The sequence below is a fragment of the Netta rufina genome (assembly GCF_964035555.1).
Source record: "Netta rufina genome assembly, chromosome: 4".
Lineage (NCBI taxonomy): Eukaryota > Metazoa > Chordata > Aves > Anseriformes > Anatidae > Netta > Netta rufina.
Window position 1 is genome coordinate 47,177,095 of NC_140127.1, and position 18,833 is coordinate 47,195,927.

Genomic DNA, 18,833 nt, shown 5'->3' on the forward strand with positions numbered 1-18,833 from the left:
CCTTGGCTGGACCCACGGGGAAGGAACACGGACTGCTCTGGTGTCATTCCTGCTGCCACCACAAGTGGGGAATGTTGGGCCTGTTTTTCACACCTCTATCCCTTCATTAGCACCAGCTGAACGCAGACAACTGGCAATGAAATTATGGCAAACTTCGTAAATTTTAAAACCAGGAGGAGAAGGCAGTGTTAAGTCCTGATGTCACTTGTTCTGAGGTAGATCACTGTTGTGCACTATGAACTCAGCTGGGCTTCACAGATGGCTTTGCAGATAAAGCACGAGGAAACTAACTTACACCCACTGCAAGTGTATCTACAGCTAAGAAATGAGATAACTGAATGCCCTTGGGGAGATATGAGAGGCATTTAAAGCATAAAAATTGCTCACCTTTCCCTTACCTGGTAGGCAGATAAACAGAAAAGTTCCTGCCCAAAACACCTAAAGGTCTGATGTAAGCCTTCCAAAGCAAAGGAAATAGGACTCGGTGGCAACTGTGGCATGAGAATGTGCTACCCAGTGGCAGAACATCCCCAATTCGCTCAAACTGGGCAGCTCTGGAGAACTGCTCAAGTCTGCAGGGATCACGGGCAAAGGAAGTGTGGGAGGGCAGAGGCTCACGCTTCTGTGCTGGACACGGAGGCCGGGGTGTTTCACAAGGACATTTGCAGCCTCCCAGGTGCTGCGCCGTGCTCAGACTTTCAGTCACGTGGCTGTTGGGATAGACACTGCTCACCGCACGCTAAGGGAGGGTGGGAGCAATTTGCTTTACTGCTCTTGCCAAAAGCCTCTATTAGTTGATGTTATGAAAGCTCCACAGAGGCAAAGCATTCCTAAAACCACTTGATTAAAATTAATAACACCCGAAACTCCCCCCAGTTGTTTATGGACGGGAGCGCCGAAGGAGGCAAGCAGCAAAAGCAAAGGCAGAGAGAGAGAGAGAGGTGTTCCCCTTCCCTACAGCATGATGGGCCAGGGGAGTCCCCGCATCCTTTCAGCTGGCTGCCGAGATGCTGCCTGCTTCCCCCGCACCGAGGGCGAGACTGGTTTTTGATCTACAGGTGCCAAGACCTACTTAAGGACTGAGCGTTGTTCCACCATCCTCCAGCGCCTATGAACTACACTCAGTCTTCAATGCTTTCACCCCCACGGCATCCCTGCAGCTATTTTGGGACCTCTCGGAGGGTGGAACCGAGGCACGCGCAGCTTACCCGAGGCGCGTGTCGAGGCACAGGCTTCCCACCTGCATCTCCCGTGATCCCGGCTCCTGCCCTGCTCACGGATCGCTTCCTCTGCAGGTGGCAAGTGAGAGCAGCACTGGCTGCCTCCCAGACTCCTCTTCCTCATCCCAGAGCCCAGATCCACGCTGCAGTAGAATAAAAATGTCAAGCTGAATGAGGAGGAAGACTTGCAGTAGCACAACTGTCAGGCTGTTATGCTTAAAGGCGACAACCACTCTGTCCCTTGGGCACACTGACTGCCAGCTGGGAGATGTCAAATCCTGTGCATGGTGGTCTCAGAGAACCAACCCGAGCTTTTTTCCCTTGGCTGCTTCCTCACCCTTAGCACGGGCGAAATGAACTTGCAGCTGACATCCTGATCCCAGGCACTCTGTTGCCTTACAAAAGGGACAGGAGATTTAGGAAGTCTGCAGTGTGTGACAGACACGTTTGAGCTCAAGCTTCTGAAATAACAGGCCTGCTGAAGCAGGTGTAAGTTTTCTTTGTGCTGCCCCAAAACTCATGACACAGGGAAACCTTGGTCTGAGAGTGACCTGCATTAATACATATGAAGTGTAATGCTGTCTTATTTGTGCAAGAAAACCATTTTGCATACTGCTTAAGACCATAATCCTTGGGGAATTTGATTTGTGGAAAGGCCTGGACTCAAGACCTAGTGTAGAACATGGAAAAATCTCTGTATCACTTTTGCTCTGGCTGGAAATAGAGGAGGATTTACCTTTGCAGCCAGCAGCCAGTAGCTATTAATTGGAAGTCATTCATCAGATGGAGTCTCTGAAAGCTCTTCCATTCAAACCCCAGAACTTTTCCACACACCCTGGGATGCACAGCACCCCATGCCCTGCTGTGCAGTGCCACCAGGCCTCTGTGCTGTGTTCCCTTTCATCCCGTACTGCTACTGGTACACACGAGTGCAGAGATTCTGCGCTGGCCTGGACCACTATCCTCCCACAGCCAACAGCAGTAACCAGGCTAACACACGTGTGAGATTTTGGGGTCTCATCCACAGGGCCTGGCTGGGCCCAGTGACACAGATCTGCCACCACACCGCAGCAGAACCCCACACAGCAGACTCTCACACGAGGCTCGGGATGGAGATGGGTTTGTTTTGTTTTCTACCCAAGTTCCTTCGAGGATAATGGTATGTTTTCCGCAGGGCTTTCTGCGCATGTACTGATCCGTGTGAACCTGAGTTCTAGGTTAACCAAGATATTTTTATGAGAAACAAAAGACAAACTTGCTGCTCAACAACATTACCAAAATCCTTGGGATCTAAGTCAGAGCCCGAGCTTGGCAGCAGCACAAGGTACATCCTGTACATTAAAATCAGAAGTTTCCTATTGTACATTCAGGGTGCATGTATGAACATTTCACTACTTATTTCCATGTCAGCTAGACACTGAGCACAGAAAATGTTATTTGGCGTAAGAGAAATTGCGTACGTGGCAGCAGAGAGCTAGTGTGCTGAGCGAACAGCAAGTAACAGAAAACAATGCACAGTCTCTAAGGGATTCAAACATTTGATGACAAAGGGAATTTGGCTCCTATCTGTGTCATATTTTCTTTTGAAACAGCTACAGCACAGAGGAGAAAAGCTAGAATTCACTTGCATTGCAGGTAGTGCACACCCTGTCCTGAAGTCCTATGGCAGACATAAAAAGCTGGTAAGAAGAAAATCCTACAGAACCACACAAAGGCTAATTCCCACCACTGCCAGGTGTAATTTCACAAGTCACCCCTCAAAGCCAGCCATGCTAATTCTGGTACAATTTCATCTGCAGAACAAGAGAGGAAGAACTGGCACAAACACAAGAGATGCCCCCAGATTCTCCTATCTTACAGCAACCAGAAGGCCTCGTGAAGTTGATGGAAAAATGACCAGGATTTCTACAGGCTCTGTCCAAATTGTCCTGTATTTAGAAAAATACCCAAGTTTTGTCCCCCACCCTGGGGTTTTTAACCTCCCAATAATATTCAGAGCATGCTTACATTTATGAGTTGCTGTTACTGCATAGCATGGTGGCCTGCATCTCTCATCCTGCTCCTCTTACATCCCACGGAACTCCCTAGTAATATAAATATTAAAAAGTAAATTTTAAGGAAATTTAAGTAATTGAGTGCCCATGGCAATCAAAAGCCTAAAAATGCCTAAACACCCAAAGACTAATTCCATACCCACTGAAATCAACAGGGGTTTTACTACAGCCTGCGGCAGGTCTTGGAGTCAGGCCAGAGCTAATTGGGAAAATCCCAGATCCCTTCTTTTAATTCTCTTAAAAATCCTCGTGTTAAGACATTAAATGGCTGCATTTCACAAACACTTAATGGTCTAAAAAGCAATCAAACTAACCCTCTGCGGAATCATCCTAAATACCTCTTTTAAGGCTTTGCAGGCTGTAGTTTGAAAGTGGCACCTGAAATACAAGAGTGCGCTGGACCAGTTTACAGCGGGATCCCACACCGGGATATCTGTCCTCTGCCTAGATGAACGGAAAGGTCAAACCAGTGCAAACTTGCCCTGAATAACAGGAGGGGAAAGCAAGAATGGCAGGCTCCATCTCTCCTCCCAACCCTGTGAAACCTCGCGGACTTTCTTCTCTTTGGGGCCCGGCCCAGCCCTCGGCAGTGCTCAGAACCCGGGCAGAAACGCTCCTTGGCACCTCTGCCCTACAACCCGTTGGAGGCCTCCATAGAGAACAAACCTAGGGGATTTCCTCCTGCACTTGCTGATGGTGGAAGGAGGGGACACCTGCACTGGGAAGGCCTGGAAGGCTGGACCTGTAAGGAACCATGCTGGAAAAGAAGAAAGGGTTGGAGGGGAATGTCCGAGGCCACAACCCAGTCCAACTTCCCCTAAATCCCGTAAGGTTTTGCTGAGGTCACGACCATTTCTGTGCAGATCTCAAAGCACGCGTGCATGTGTCTCTGTAAGGTCATGCCCTTCGCCTGCGTCACTCCCCATTCTTATTTGGAACAATCAGGAAGAAACTCCTGGTGTTTCTTGGCTCCTGCACACATTTTTCATGCATAGGGGAGCACCCAGCCCATAGAGAACATTTTTTGCTGCTGTAATCTTGATGGGAAAAGCAGTTAGTGATGGAGCAAGGCATTCAGATGGCTGAGATGTGCCCGAGGGAGGAGACCTCACAAACATATTTGCACTTGAGAAGCAATGAATGTGCCACCAGAAAAAGTCAAGAGAAGTATTAACGAGGCGAGGGGAAAGGGCAAGAGAATTTCCAGTCTGTCAGCTCCTCGGGAGCCGCGCTGTGTTTGTGTGCTGGTTCATTCTGGTAAACCAGGACAGCCTGAGCCGGTGCTGCTCCGAGAGCAGCAGGCAGATCTGCAACATCACTTTTACCTGGAAAAGAAGGAAAGGCTGTGCTTTAACCCCCAGCTGCTGGACACACACCAGTCCTCATGCCAATGACAGCCAGTTGTGAGAGGGCAGTGAGCTCCCAGGCACTGCTGTACCAGGACTAACGTTCTGGATGGCTTTGATTAACAAAATCCCAGTCTTGGTTCAGTCAGGTTGTCTGATCACCAATCCATATGCAACCACAAAACCCAGCTCAACTGCTGGGGTCTGCATTCATTTAACAGGGGCTGCAGGCCCAGCAGGGATAACTCAGAGCTGCTCTTTTAAGCAATCTAAGCCAAGCTGTGCAAGTTCACCATGGTGTAGGGGCCATGACAAGCTGCTCAGCTGTATGGTCCTAAGTGGGAAACCAGGACACAGCTGAAGCAGAAGCCACTGCAGTGAGACAGGCATCTCCTGCACCCTTCCACAGGTCTTACCGCTCTCCGTGCAACTGGTCAGCTCTTTCCAGTGGTCATTCTGGGTTTTGAACTTAGTTTTGCCTTGAAATGCTCAATCCTGTTTCTTCTGACTTGTTTTACAGGATCAGGCTGGAAATTACAAGCTTCACGGGTTCATCAGCCTTTCACCAGGCTCAATGTGCCTTTGTCTTCAAGTTCATGCTCATCTTCAAGTTCACAGTTCTGCCCCTTGCCACCAAGGCAGCAAGAGAAATTAGCACAAATTCCTACTGGATTGTTTTCACAGCCACCACTCTACCTGCTACAGCCTTCCTTACAGGTATCCCAGCGTTTGCTCCCATGCGGACCCAGGTCTGATCTTGAATTGAACAGAAGGACGAGGCCCTGTTGCACGGCAATCAGTCAGTCATCTAGGAACTCTGCATCCACTTATTTTCCTTGCTGGAAAATCACACAGCATAACCACCACCCTTCCCAGCAGCTCTCCCGCTATGCCCACGTTCTGTGCCAGAGCTGCCCAGACCCAATGTCTAAGATGCTAAGAGCTGCCACAAAGCACAAGTGCAGTTGAGGCCACCTGAGGGGCCCCTCCTTGTGTTTTGCTGTCTCAGCAACATCCCTCCAATAAATAGGCATAAGCATGTGCATGTAGTCTTGAAGAGAGGGAAAAGACACAAACACTTAGGTCAAAATCTGCATGTTCTGGCCATGCGGCATGGCCCCATAAAATCACGGTCCCCACACTGTCCCCTGCCTGCCAGTGCCTCGTCTTAGATGCCTCACCGCCCTGCGGGGTGGCTGCTGGGCTGCCTGGCTCGCAGGGCAGGGATGCCCTGAAAGCTCCTGGGTCCTCCCTGTTACGTAAAGCTGTTGCAGCTACCTGCCAGGCCTACCGGTTGCCCTGCAACCTTCCAAATCCCAAGGAGTATCTATTAGACAGCTTCCTGGAACAGCGCTCCTATTCACATCTGCCGCCGGGGCTCCGTCAAACGGCCAGCAGAAGTCAATAAAACGCAGCTCATCATGGGATTTGCCGTAACAATGGGACACAAACAGACTTAGTCTTACGTACAGAAATGATGTCAAACAAATTAGCTTTGCTCGGGTTAGTCAGATGCTCTTGCAAAGCACGGCCCTATCTTCTTGTGTCTCAACCCTGGCTGTGCTATTTCTCAGCAGGAGCTACCAGGAGGCATCTTTGTGCTGGAGTCCTGCAAAGAGAAGACAGAGGAAGAGTTCTTGGATTTTTCTTCGCCTGCCATAGCAAAAATGATGACAGAATACCACAATAAAATAATTCAAAGTAGCAAAGAGCAGAGCATATGTCGTAAAGTGACAGTGACAAGCTGTACCACTCCCAACCCCGGGTCACATTGCGGCTCCTTGCCTTGGGAAGCTGAAGGCAGATCAATTTGCAAACAGAAACAGTGCTCCCAGGAGGTCTGCAGCCCCTGCACAGCATGTGGGGTGCACTCAGCACCGGGCTCCTGAACGTGCTGTGCCTGGGAAGTCTTCCCACAGCTGCCTCAGCCTGGATCCTCATCCTCAGTCTCTCCTTGGCCAATGGCAAAGCCACCACACGGTATTTTGGGTCAGTCATGGCCAGGAAACACAGCCACGTTTCAATTTCTAGTACTCACAGAACCACCTAGCTGTGCTTCTGCCTGTTAAAGGACAAAGTACTGTTTAAATAAGAGTGTCAAAATGGAACTGCTGTTAGGCAACCTGTTTGCAAACCTGCACCAGATAAACTCAACATGAAGATTTCATTAAAATTTTTGTGTTTAAGTGAGTCACTGTTAGATACAGAACCCAAATGTGGCATCTGCATACCTCTGACTTCGGAGTTGGAAAACCGATCCCAGAGCTACCTGACAATTTCGCAGGACTCCTGATTGCCAAAATGGGGAAAAAATTGGATGGCATCTCCCAAAAGGTGGCTTGGCAAGACACGCCTCAAGTCCCACGTTCAGCTCATCTTGAACTGTTAGAGAAGACGAGCATTTAAAACTGTGTTTACCCTGGCTTGTGAATTTCTCATATTTTTAAGATTAAAATTTTAATTTGGCCAACTCCATCAAACTAACAATCAATTGGACCAGCTATACAACAGCCTCGGTGTGGTTATGTGACCTGTTGCTTCTACAGGGATGTAACAGCAGGATGCAGACCATAACCCATAATCCATGAGCTATATGGAAAAATCCCATGATGGAGAGCATTATATTTGTATTTTTCTGTGCCACTTACTGCCTACATTGTGCCTTTCTCTTCTATGTGAACATTTATCAAATTGAAGCCCCAGCAAGGAAGAAAAGATTTAGATGATTTAGATGTGAGACCATGAAAACATGATCGTAGGTGCTACAGATTTCCATCCTTTATTAATAAGATGCCTACTGAATGGCTACCCTGCCTCGGGGGTCTCTTTCAGGGTCTCTTGCCAGGCCTCATACCTCTGTTCTTTCTTAATAAAAGCAAAATATTGGGCTGCAAATGGGAGAAAAAGCTATTACCTAGGCCACGTAAGGGCAGGCCAAAGGCCCAGGGTCTACGCACCCATCTTGTTTTCTGGGATTTAGATCAAGTGACTTGGCTTCCCTGTGCCTCTGTTTCCTCTCATTTCATGGGTCCTCCTCCAGAGGAGGCACAAACCAGCAGCAGCAGCTGTGCTGTGACACCTCCTTCAGCTCGCTGAGAGCTGCTTCTCAGAGCCTGCTCTTGCTCACACTCACTTCAGCGAGAGTAGGAGCAGCCCAGAGCCTAGTCATAGTACAAGATTTTATTGCTGTCATGATAATTAATGACTACTTACACTGAGCTTTTAATGAGTAGCTGCGCTTTTCTGTTTGTTTGTTAACTGGGTCGTAAAGGCATCCTGAGTGATTTCCTGGATTTATAGTACAATAGGGACCTCTACAGGTGCTTCCCTCTCCAGAGCCAGGCGAAGGACGTGACGTGCACGAGCAGCCACACGTCACTGCAGATGCCATCAGAGCTCTACAAACGCAGTGACCAAAGCACTGAGCTGTGCAGACAGCACTTTCAGTCTCTCAGTCGTCAGGCCAATTTGCTCTCTCGTGCCTTTGAGCCACCCAACACCTTGAAATGTAAACAATAACCAGTACATTCCCCCCCTCCTAGTTTGTCATGTTCACTTTTCTCAAGGCTGCCCTGAAATTGTTCTGTTCCTGGCCAGGAGCTCCTGAAATGAGCAGGACTTCCACAAACCCTGCACACAATGGGTTGGAGCTAACCGCATACAACCTGCTGATCATTTACTTGCAAATGTGAATTGTCTTTTTTTTTTCTCCCCTCCCAAGTACTGGTTTGTTGTCATACTTCTCAAACAAAAACCTTGTCCTCATGTCATACACCACCCAGAGCTCAAATCAATATTCAAGAAGAAACTCATGTTCTTGCCTTTGAACTTTCATCTTACCGAGAATTCCCTTCTTTTCCCTCTCTGAAAACTACTAGTGCATTATCCATCTACGTGATAACACCATTTCTTAAGAGCGCTAAAAGGACTAAAAGGAGCAAAACCATGACCTATTGGCTATAGCACAAGAGGCTCTGAGGAGTCTGGATTCGCTGCCCTGACGCCTCTCACTCACGTGAAGTTAGTCCCTCCTCATCTCAGTTTCCACAGCACATCATCCCAAAGCACTGATCTGCTTCACATGGATGCTGTGAAGTCAAATCCATTAAGTTTCAGAGGTCATTGCAACTATTCTTAACATAATTATTAAATTCATTATTTTGCCAAATTGGCTTTCTCTTTGAGGGATGCTTTTCCAACCACAGCACATTACATGGACCAGAAATGAAATAAAACAGAACTAGTGTTAAGAACTAAAAAGTCAGAAAGTTATGCTGAGCTATATTATTGTTTTTGCCTGAAATAGAGAACTGCTAGCACTTCACCTCTAGTTCCTAGGACATAACCCAGCATTTATGGCTCAAACGATGCCCAAGGAAGCCTTTTGCCAGCCACATGAACACAAACCTTTTTTTTTTTTTTTTTTCCTTTTACTACACACTAGAAGAAGCTGTTCTTCCATTGTATGTGAGAAGGATCAGACACACTGCTGTGTTATCATCCAAACTCTGCTCTCTGTTAGCAACAATACATGTAAGAGAAAACCTTCTCTGAGGGAAAACTCTCCTACCTGCCTGCCTGCCACCACATCTCTCAGACCAGCTCCTGAAGCCTCTGGCACTGCCTGCTGTTGCTGACTGGCTATCAGACGAGTTGGGCCAGTGGCCTGGCTGCTCGTGTGCCCCCTTCTCAGGCTGCTGATGCACTCATGGGTGATCCTGGGCACTGCTGGGAAACAGCAGCACCCCCTGTCAGGAAGGTGGGACAGTTTTCAGTGCCCACAGGGACACTTCATGCACTGACTGTCAGCCAGCAATATGCTTCCTTCCAAGATTAAGAGTAGTGTTTTGCCAGGACACTTATCTTTTCCACAAGCTTGCATCCCAGCATTTTAAATGGGCCTTGCTGCCAGCAGGTACACTGTGGGCTACCCAGGTACTTCAGAAGAAAACAGGTGTCAGATGCTGGGGAGGAGCTCAAGTCCCAGCCAAGCATTAGTGACAAAGTGCACCCAGATGTTGAGGGTGGATTGCTGCAAAGCAGGGAGAGGGTTTGGTGGTATATAGACAGCTAGGCTCAAGTGATGCACTGCGAGGCATTGTGGTGTGGTTCCAGCAGCCAGGATCGCGTGCAAGGCAAAGGCAGGTCCCAGTCTTTAGCATCTCTCTCTCCTCCCTGCTGAGCTGGTGCCCCCACTAAGCCTGACGCAGGGGTGCCCAGAAGCCACACAAGCACAGGGTCTCCTCCTGAAATGGCAGCGTTTTTGGCACGTGCAGCTAATAGGAAAGAGAAGCTCACAGCTCTGTTAATTATGCCATTACAGAAAGAGTCTGAGCCTGATAAATGAGACAGGAAAGACGATCCCGATCCTCTGACGGGCCAGTTCTGCAGGAAATTCAGCACTGTAAGCAGCAACAGACAATACTAGCCCAGTAGCACCTGTCACTTATCAAGGCAGGGCTCAGCACAGCTGACTCCACGAAGCAATCTGAGGCAGCACAGACTTCCTCAGCAGGGTCACTGCATCAAACAGCTGAGTGATTCATTCCTGCAGGGATGCCTCAAACACAGCTTGGGCCTGATGAAATCCCTTAGAACAGCAATGACAAGGCTCTTCTCCCACACGGGCTACAGCCCGTAGACACTGTGCAGGCTGACAGAGAGAACAGTCATCTGTGCTGGTGCCACCAAGCTGGGATGTTTGAGGAGCTGGCAGCCTGCTCCCACATCGTGCTTTGGCACAAAGGACATAGCACCCAAGTGGTGAGGAACCCACATCTGGAAGCCTCACTACCAATTGGAAAAAGAAAATAAAAAAAATAAAGCAAAGACCTCCTTTCTCTTCCTTCTTCCATCTGTCTTTCCATTTTACTCTCCCTGCGCTTAGACCAAGTTTTGTTTTGCATGCCATGGACTCATCTGGTATTTCACTCTTGAGGTTTTCTTCCATTAGCACAAAACCCCTGCAAACTTTCACAGACAGCCCTCACAGAGCTGCCTTGGTCCTGAAAGCAAACTAGAAAAAGCTTCCTGCCAAACTGGGGCCTTGAAATAACCTCCCTTTTCAGCTGGCATCCATGTTCTAGTTAAACATAAAAAAATATCAGTGTGCACTTCCCTAGGTACAGAGTATCTCTGTTTTGAATAAATACTTTTCAAGAAGCACTTCGATGTCCTGCAGTGCACCCATTTGGCCACCAGATAGTGAAGAACAACAGCGAGTGGATTCACAAATCGTTAAAACACACACACACACACAAATCCATCTCTCTGCTGACAGCTCTTTAGGACAAAAGAAATTCCAGCTGTTCAAACTCCTGCCTTGAAAACTCCTCAAGCAGATGCATATATGCACTGAAAAAGTGTTCCTGTGAATGGCTGCTCCATGACAGACTTCTTGATGCAGAAAGATGGTTTTTCTACACATGAACGCAACACTTGCAAGGTGTGTACAGGAAGGGACACTGGAAAAGATTAATTTGCACGACGAGTGCTTTGTAGCTTTTCCTCTTTTCGGCTTGTCCAGCGATTAAAATTTCTCAGAGATACAAGGAAGATCTTTAACCTGTGTTTTCCTGATGACGTGCAGTTTTTAACAGGTACTTCAGTTCAGCCTTTGGACAGTGTGTGTGTGCAAGGGGTGAGGGGTGTTTTTTGCACGCCTATGTGCATTTGCACAGGTATTAACATCTGATTGCTCTCTCACTACATACAGGTGACACAGAAAACATGGCAACAACTGAAAGATGACTTCAAAATCATGTCCAATCAGGGTGATGTGCTGTGGGTTTTTTTTTGTTTGCCCCCCCCCTTTTTTTTTTTTTTTGTATGAAATCAAGAGCTGAGACTCAGTTACCGACCAGGATCCCCCATGTGAGAAGCCCACTGAACTTCTGAACACTAAAGTGCTCAGCATGCATTTACCTCCTCAAAATCCAGCCTTCCGTACACACTTCAGCATTACCATTGTAGTCTCACAAATACACAGCTTATTATTTTTTTTAAACAAAACACAAATGACAACCATCCTCTGGTAAAAATGAACTCGCATAACAAAGAAATTGAACTTCTCAGCAACGCATAGCAATTTATGAGCCTGCATTATTCCACAAAAATCCCAAAGATTGTTGAGGTACCTATCTGCCTTTTCCTTGTAGGTGACTAAGCACAGCAAATTTGTCTACAATGTGCAACAGCTGAAATGAAAAATCTCTGGGAGCCATCTCCAGTCTCATCAGCAATGGCAAATCCTCCAAATGTCAGTGAGAAGTCACAAATAGTGCCACCATCCTTACAACCAACTCAGTCTCTTCTCCTTGAACAAAATCCTCCGGCCTTCGCATTTCTTTGTAGGAAAGACGAAGAAAAACAAGCACCTGGTAATAATCTGTCTGGCCATGATGAAACAAAATCCCTGTGGCCATTTCTTTTTTATCTGAGTGGTCACGTTGTGCACAGGATGTGCACAAGGAGTAAAATGAACATGCTTCCTTGGCAAAGCTATGCTAAGTTGCATAACAAAATTCCAGATTCTGTAGCAGCTGGAGTCTTGCTCTGAAATCACCGTGCAGCAAGGCAATGTTTTGCATTAAGTTTCAGCAATGTGATGAGCTGCTATATGATGTTTGGGAAGACTTGTGTTCTTTCTCATGAGCACACTCCATAATCCATTTCGAGAAAGATGTTGATTTCCTTCTGTCATCAAAAATGTTAAGAACTTGCTGTGTCCCAAGGTGTCATAGTCTAATTTTCCAGAAATTGCATACCTGTTATTCCAGATTTTAATAAGTCTCCGAGAACAATGTATTTTCCTCAGTCCAAAGCACTTGATGATTTTGTCCCATACGGCAATAGAAGCAGAATCCAGATGGCTTCTCATCAGCGCATGATGTTCAGAATACAATGCCATTATGAAACAGGTTGTTTCAGGGAAGGAGAAAAAAAAAGACAGGAAAGACCAGAGCAGAACACTGTACTAGGGCTTGAAATGACCAAAAACTAGGTAAAATGACTCAGTCCTCCCCTGGACAAATACGAACCGCAGGAGAGCGCTGAGAAGGCTGCAAGTATCCCTTGCTGTTCTGACCTGCTCATCTAGCAGCCTTCACTAGAAATATCAAGTCTTTCTTCAAAAGTGAGTGGAGCCCAGCAGTTCTGCAGCAGTTCCGTTTACACGCTCGCTCCGTCACTCCCTTCATTTCACCTCGTCAGCGAGGCTGGGGTACCTGCTAGGTGGCGGGGGGTGGCCCTCCAAACAGAACCGCCTCTTGCCTACAGGCAGATTGCTAAGTGTCCCAGCGCCACGTCTTCACAACGCCGTCTCTCCTGTGCAGACTTTGTAGGGCGATTTCAATTTCCTGCATCTAAAATGGAAAAGGTTGTGTCATTTTAGCCAGACACCTGTAAAACCCCCGTAGTCTGAACAGAACTAGATGTACTTGCTTGATTCATTTAAGTAGCCCCAACAAAACCCACTTTTAGCAAAGCTGCACTGTGTTATACAACCGGCAGATCAGAAAGCAGAAATATTGAGCGTCAGCTCCTTTAAGATCACACAACAAATGTAAGAACATGCTCCCAATGCCCTTGTAAAAACCCTGCACAGCTTTCCCCCCCACTGTAATTCAGTTGAACAGAATGAGAAGGTTACACGTCTCCCGTACCTCTTTCTTACGTAGCAGTAGATGATGGCAAGTATCCCACTTGTCAGTATCCCTACACCAATTCCCACAGCAATGTAGCGTTCGTAAGAATTATGTGCGTAGGAATTTAGTGTTAAATGTTCACACCTCTCTCCATTATAACCTGCAAGGCACCTACAAATTAAATATACACCGTGTAAAAATTACTCAGAATATCTTAGACTTTGTACTTCAGAAACACACGTTAGTTTTGAGTAGTTTTAAACAATTTAGAACAAGTCTAAACTAGGATGGACTGAATCTGGGACTCAGTCAGAACCTCTTCAACAAGACCACCGGTTGTCCCAGTCTATCTAGGGTATGTAAGCAGCTGTACAGTAATGGAGTTGGAGCTGTCATCCTAAAATATCCTGTCCCCTTTGCTGCGCCTGCTGTGAATGTTCTTTAACTATGGCGCTAGTTCTGATCTGAGATGCCACTGAGGCTGTGGATCTAGAGAGTTAATTCTCCCTCTTTCTTCCTTAGTATTGTAACAGCACAGCATTATTGCTTTGTCATCAGTCCTGAGCCAGCACAGCATCCGAGACTGTGCCAAGCTTTAAGCCTGCAGATACTTCAATGTCACTTGGAAGTTGTGCTCTGCTGAAACTTGGGTTACATTACAACAATAAAGCATAGCAGAGAAAGAAACGAGGCTAATTCTGTAAGAAGAGTACTTATCAACGGTGTTATTTACTTGCAGATGGGTTTCCTCAGCTCACTGTGGAAAGCGCAGAGTCCATTAATGCAATAGCTGTGGTGTTCTTCCAGACAGGTCTGCATAAGCTTCAAGAGCCTCGGCTGCTCTGTGTACTCTACTGTCAAAGGGGAAAAAGCCGCATTATATTTGGAAAAAAAAAATAAATCGAATAATTCAAAAATATTTTCACAACTCAAGAGGAACAGACAGCTCCTGCAGAAAGACACCTAATATACAGATTCACTGGGATAGGTCTCTTGACAAACGCTGCTATCAGAACAAGCTTCTAAGATCCACCAGCTTGACTTTGGAAGAAGAACAAACTGCAAGTAAATTACTTGCTCTTGAGGAGTGTGTAGAAAAATGATGATGGAATATTCGCTCAGGGGACTACGGGTACAATGAGAGCACTGAATTATTCTTAGCATGCTTCCCAGTTTGAATTCAAACGATGAATTCTTTTCCCTTTTCCTCCCAGCACAAGACAAATCACTGCACTCCTGTCTGTCAGTGCTGCAGCTACAACTAAGCAAGGAATGGTGGGATTGCTCCCTCAACCTGTTCTCCACAGTCTCCTGTTAGCACAGTGTCCAGTTATGGTTTGATCAATCTGTCACAAGAAAAGGGCTGCAGCAAACAGAAAGAAGGCTCAAAGTGAGTATCAGTTTGAACTGGTCTCAACCCAATTTACAGCAATCTCCGGTGGGGTGGGATGTCCAGTGTGTTACTATCTGAGGGGACAGTTCTAAGATGACTGAAGATGATTTATTTCCTCACTGAGCCAACATCAGCAGCAGCTTTCCGTTAGGACCACAAGAAACACAACATCAGGTGGGAAGGTGACAAGGTGCCCAGGTCTGCTCAGTGACTAACCAATGGCACAGCAAACAGAAAGCCTCCTTTCTAAGTGCTGAATCAAGGTTTAGAAAGATTATACTGACAAAACAATTATCAGATTCAAGACTAACACCACCAATTCCCCCCATTTTCTGAGCCAAGTTCAGTATGAGTCGTTTCACAGCAGGAATCCACTCGTGCACTCAGATTGAACAACACTGCTTTGAAAATAGTGCCCCCTAACATCTTACAGAGAAATCAGACTTCCAGCTTATGGAGAGGTCTCTAGAGAAAAAGTCTTCTCGAAAAAGAGCAGAGGGATTTCTTCTTTCTCAGGCAAAGCTACAGAGGAGAAGGAAAAGCTTATCTTAATTTAAAACATAATTCTTTGGGCTGAGAAAACAGCACGTTTCCAGCACGTTCCCTAGTCTTGTAAAAAGTAAAAAGAAAGACTCACAAGTGCCTCTTGATGATTTGTGGAGAAAGAAGTCCTGAAGCTAGAAACACAAGGCCAGAAGCTGTATTACCAGCTGCATATTTTTGGCCTAGTAATCCAGCGACAGACAACATGTGTGCTCTGTGGGAGATGTCCAAGCTCAGTCCCCATCTGTACAGCACACTGCAGCGCAGCAGAGAGGGCCTGAAACAACTCCCAGGTCAGCCCCGCATGCAGCAGCACTCAGTGGTGAGCTTCATGCTCCCACTGCTAGGTTGCCAAAGCATCCCTCCTGATTTGCACCACCTTTGCCGAGAGATGGCAGCCTTCCATCCAGCCACTCCTGGAAGAAAGCTTGCTTAGTGCACACAGACACTTCCCCGGAGTACCCAAGTCAGCTTTGTCATCAGAAACTAAGGTCAGCCTTGAACAGAGGCCTGCCTGGAAAGCGCTCAAGACAAACATCTCGTAACACAGGCCACAAGCGAGTGAGCTCGCCCTCCTTTACTTCAGGAGCGAGAGCTTTGTCCAGTGTGGGTTGCCAGATCCCATCTGAAGTGTACGCACGCAAATCCCAAGTGCTAATTATTCTGACATTGCAAAAGTACAAATGATTACCTTTACAAGAATGATGAGTCTTGAAAACAAAAAGAAAGATTTTCTAACCCATCCCAGAGCATTATGCTAATTCATATCACATTATCCACCTAGATACTAAACGAGCTGTTGAACAAACACATCCATGTGCCCTTTCAAGTCACGTGAGGAAAGAAAAGCATGCTGTGTAAGCACCCGACAGCTGCCTGCCACTGAGTCATTCCTGCAGATACACTTGGCAAGATCCGACATGAAATCAAAAACGACAGGAACCTGGAAGCCCGGGCATGCCAAAACTGACAGACCGGCTACCAAAAGAGCGAGCCACTAAGACCACGACAGCTCAGCCTTAAGGTATGGTGTGCCAGGGAGGAACGGGAGCATCAGGAAGGGGAGGGAAGGGGTCAGTCCCAGGTTTGGGACCTCCCTTGAAGTCACACAGAGGAAGCGGCTTGTGGCAATGAAGGGGCCTCGTTTTTCCCCATTAAACCAAGCCTGTCCCAAATTCTGGCTGAAAATTTCACTACAAAAGTTTCATTTTGGTTGAAAGAGCATCTGAAGTTGTTCGTCCCTGCTTTGTAAGCTCTCCACACGTTTTTTCCCCCGACTGATCACAGAGCCTAATGCTTCCCAGTGCCAGCACTGGTTACACTGGCCTGCCTAAGGTATAACAACAGGAAACTGGACGTGGTCTTGTAGATGGGATGAAGATGGAGTTATTCCTCGAGCAGAAGTTAGGCGTTCTCCACAAGCTGCACTTCAGTCCTCAGAGGACTTGCAGTCCCACAGAAAACTGCTGTTTCCTCTAGTGATTCTTACCCGTGAATTCAGTTTCTCTGGTGACCCTTCAATCATTTCTTTCTCATCTTCTTGCCAGAAATGACATTTTCTGATTTATCAAGGGCTGCGTATAAGGTACGCCTACATATGCTTTTAACTACCTGTGCAAACGTGTGCTTGAAGGGCTATACATTTGTGGTATTACTGAGGAAAACACGCTCTCAGCTAAGTCTCAGCTAACAGCACGGGGACCTAGTTGATTTGCACAACTGCAACTAGCAGGGAACAAGTGCAGTCATGGTTGTGTTCCTGTAAACACAACTCTTATTTACTAAAATATGACCCATAACTCCTGCTGGCTAGAAATAATACAGGGTACGTATCGAGTCCCAACAAATACGGCTACTTCATTATACTCCTGCACTGGAAGAACTGTGTCAGACACATCCACTAGGCCAGACCACAGACGCTGGGCTAATAAATCAAACTACTGCAGTCAAAAATCAACACCACCTTGACTGTTACAAGTATGTAGATGTGTGTGCAAGTGCATATACATATGTATTATATATATATACACATACACACAAAAATAATACAGTCCAACACATACAGCATGTGTACGAACATGCTTGTGTCTATAAAACTGTACCGCGTTGACAAAACAGACACAAAAAGAGAACAGCAGTTTGACTTGTTATGAGAAAAATAAAAAGCTTATGGATCTACTAAAAAAAGCTTGCAAGACATCCCAAGATGACTTACAATTAGCAGAAAATGATTTGTATGCATGTTTATGTTCTTTTAAAAGTACAAAGACATTAATAAGTATCACAGTTAAAATCCTTTCCTCCTTTACTGACCTGCCAAAACCTCAGTTCCAGATCGCACAGGTCTCCAAAAGTAATGACATCACTAGCACCTGAAGTAACATCAAGAATGCAGCTTGCAGGATAAACACAGCACTCTGGTCTCAGATGTTGGCAAGTAAATAGCTTGAGTTCACATTTCAGTCAGAAAAGAAAGTGAAGAGAGCGCTAGCACTCTGAAAAGGGCTGGGGAAGCTGTGATAGCCGAAAGCAAAACTGCAACAAAGAAAAACTACTGAGTAACCGTAATGAGAGGCATCACTTTAAGTTACGTTTGCTGCATTCTCACTTTAGTGCATAAAGACTCAGACTGAAGACAGCTAGAAACCAAGCACTAGTTAAAACATAAATGACCAGTAAAAGTGTAGATAATCTATCCCAAATAGCCTCAAAATACCTTCCCCTAATTATAAAAAGGGTTGGATAAGTGATTCTTGAGCTGGTCAGCAACGAGCCTACCACAGCTGAGCGACAGCCATTATTTCAGAGAGGATTTTAAGGCTCCATGAATAAAGTAAGCTCATCCCACACGTACAATATATTCAAAACCCAACTTCGTCTAACTGACAGGAGCCTTACAGCAGCTATTAGCATAAAACAAAATAAAACCTATTCAGTGGCAGATTAATAGAGAAAAACAGAATGGAACACAAATACCTTCAGTGTTGTTTTTTGTCCAGTTATTCCACAACTCTGTGCTGAGGGATGAAACAGTAATAGCTGATTCTTCACTCAGTGCCCCCATTGCTGTGTAATGCAAATAGATGCTTACTGTAACAGAAAAACTCAGCGTATCTATTCAAGGTTCATTTCATTCAGAAAGCATTTACCCACTTATTACAAATTCTGATGCAATGCAGAAAAGTAATAACAGCTCATGTAAAATGTTCCTGCCTCAAACCTCCTTTTGTCATGGAATAATTATTATTATTGTGAGAGAAAAAAAACTCTCATTTGCAGAAATCCAAAATCCATCTCCATTCGATTATCTGTGTAACTTCTGACAAGGCTACCTGCAATATATTACAGACGATATTACACCTACTTAACAAAGTAGCCTCTTTTCCAAGTCTAAATTATTATTTATCTGTTAAAAACTTTGTTGAGGTTCACATTAACTAAAACAATGCTGCTTCACAACGTCTCTGCATGTTTTCCACTCCTACTGCTTATTTCTGGTAGAGTGAGCTCCTGCTCCAGAAAGCCCAGCGTACTATGCCATAGAAAAGCCCCCTCCAAACCTACCTTTCAGCAAAATATAAATTAGCATTCCAAATGCCATTGCAGGCAGCTGCTTTAGCACCTTTTCAATT

At 46.0% G+C, this 18,833-nt stretch overlaps 1 protein-coding gene across 1 annotated transcript; it reads right to left on the reverse strand.

Annotated features, from left to right (window-relative positions):
- Positions 1–12,928: 12,928 nt before the first annotated feature.
- EPGN (epithelial mitogen) lies at positions 12,929–18,802 on the reverse strand (the record flags this gene model as incomplete). Its single annotated transcript, XM_084285718.1, has 5 exons — positions 12,929–12,983; positions 13,284–13,436; positions 13,999–14,119; positions 18,178–18,267; positions 18,766–18,802. The coding sequence occupies 5 exons, from the start codon at positions 18,800–18,802 to the stop codon at positions 12,929–12,931; spliced, it is 456 nt and encodes a 151-aa protein (XP_084141844.1).
- Positions 18,803–18,833: the final 31 nt, after the last annotated feature.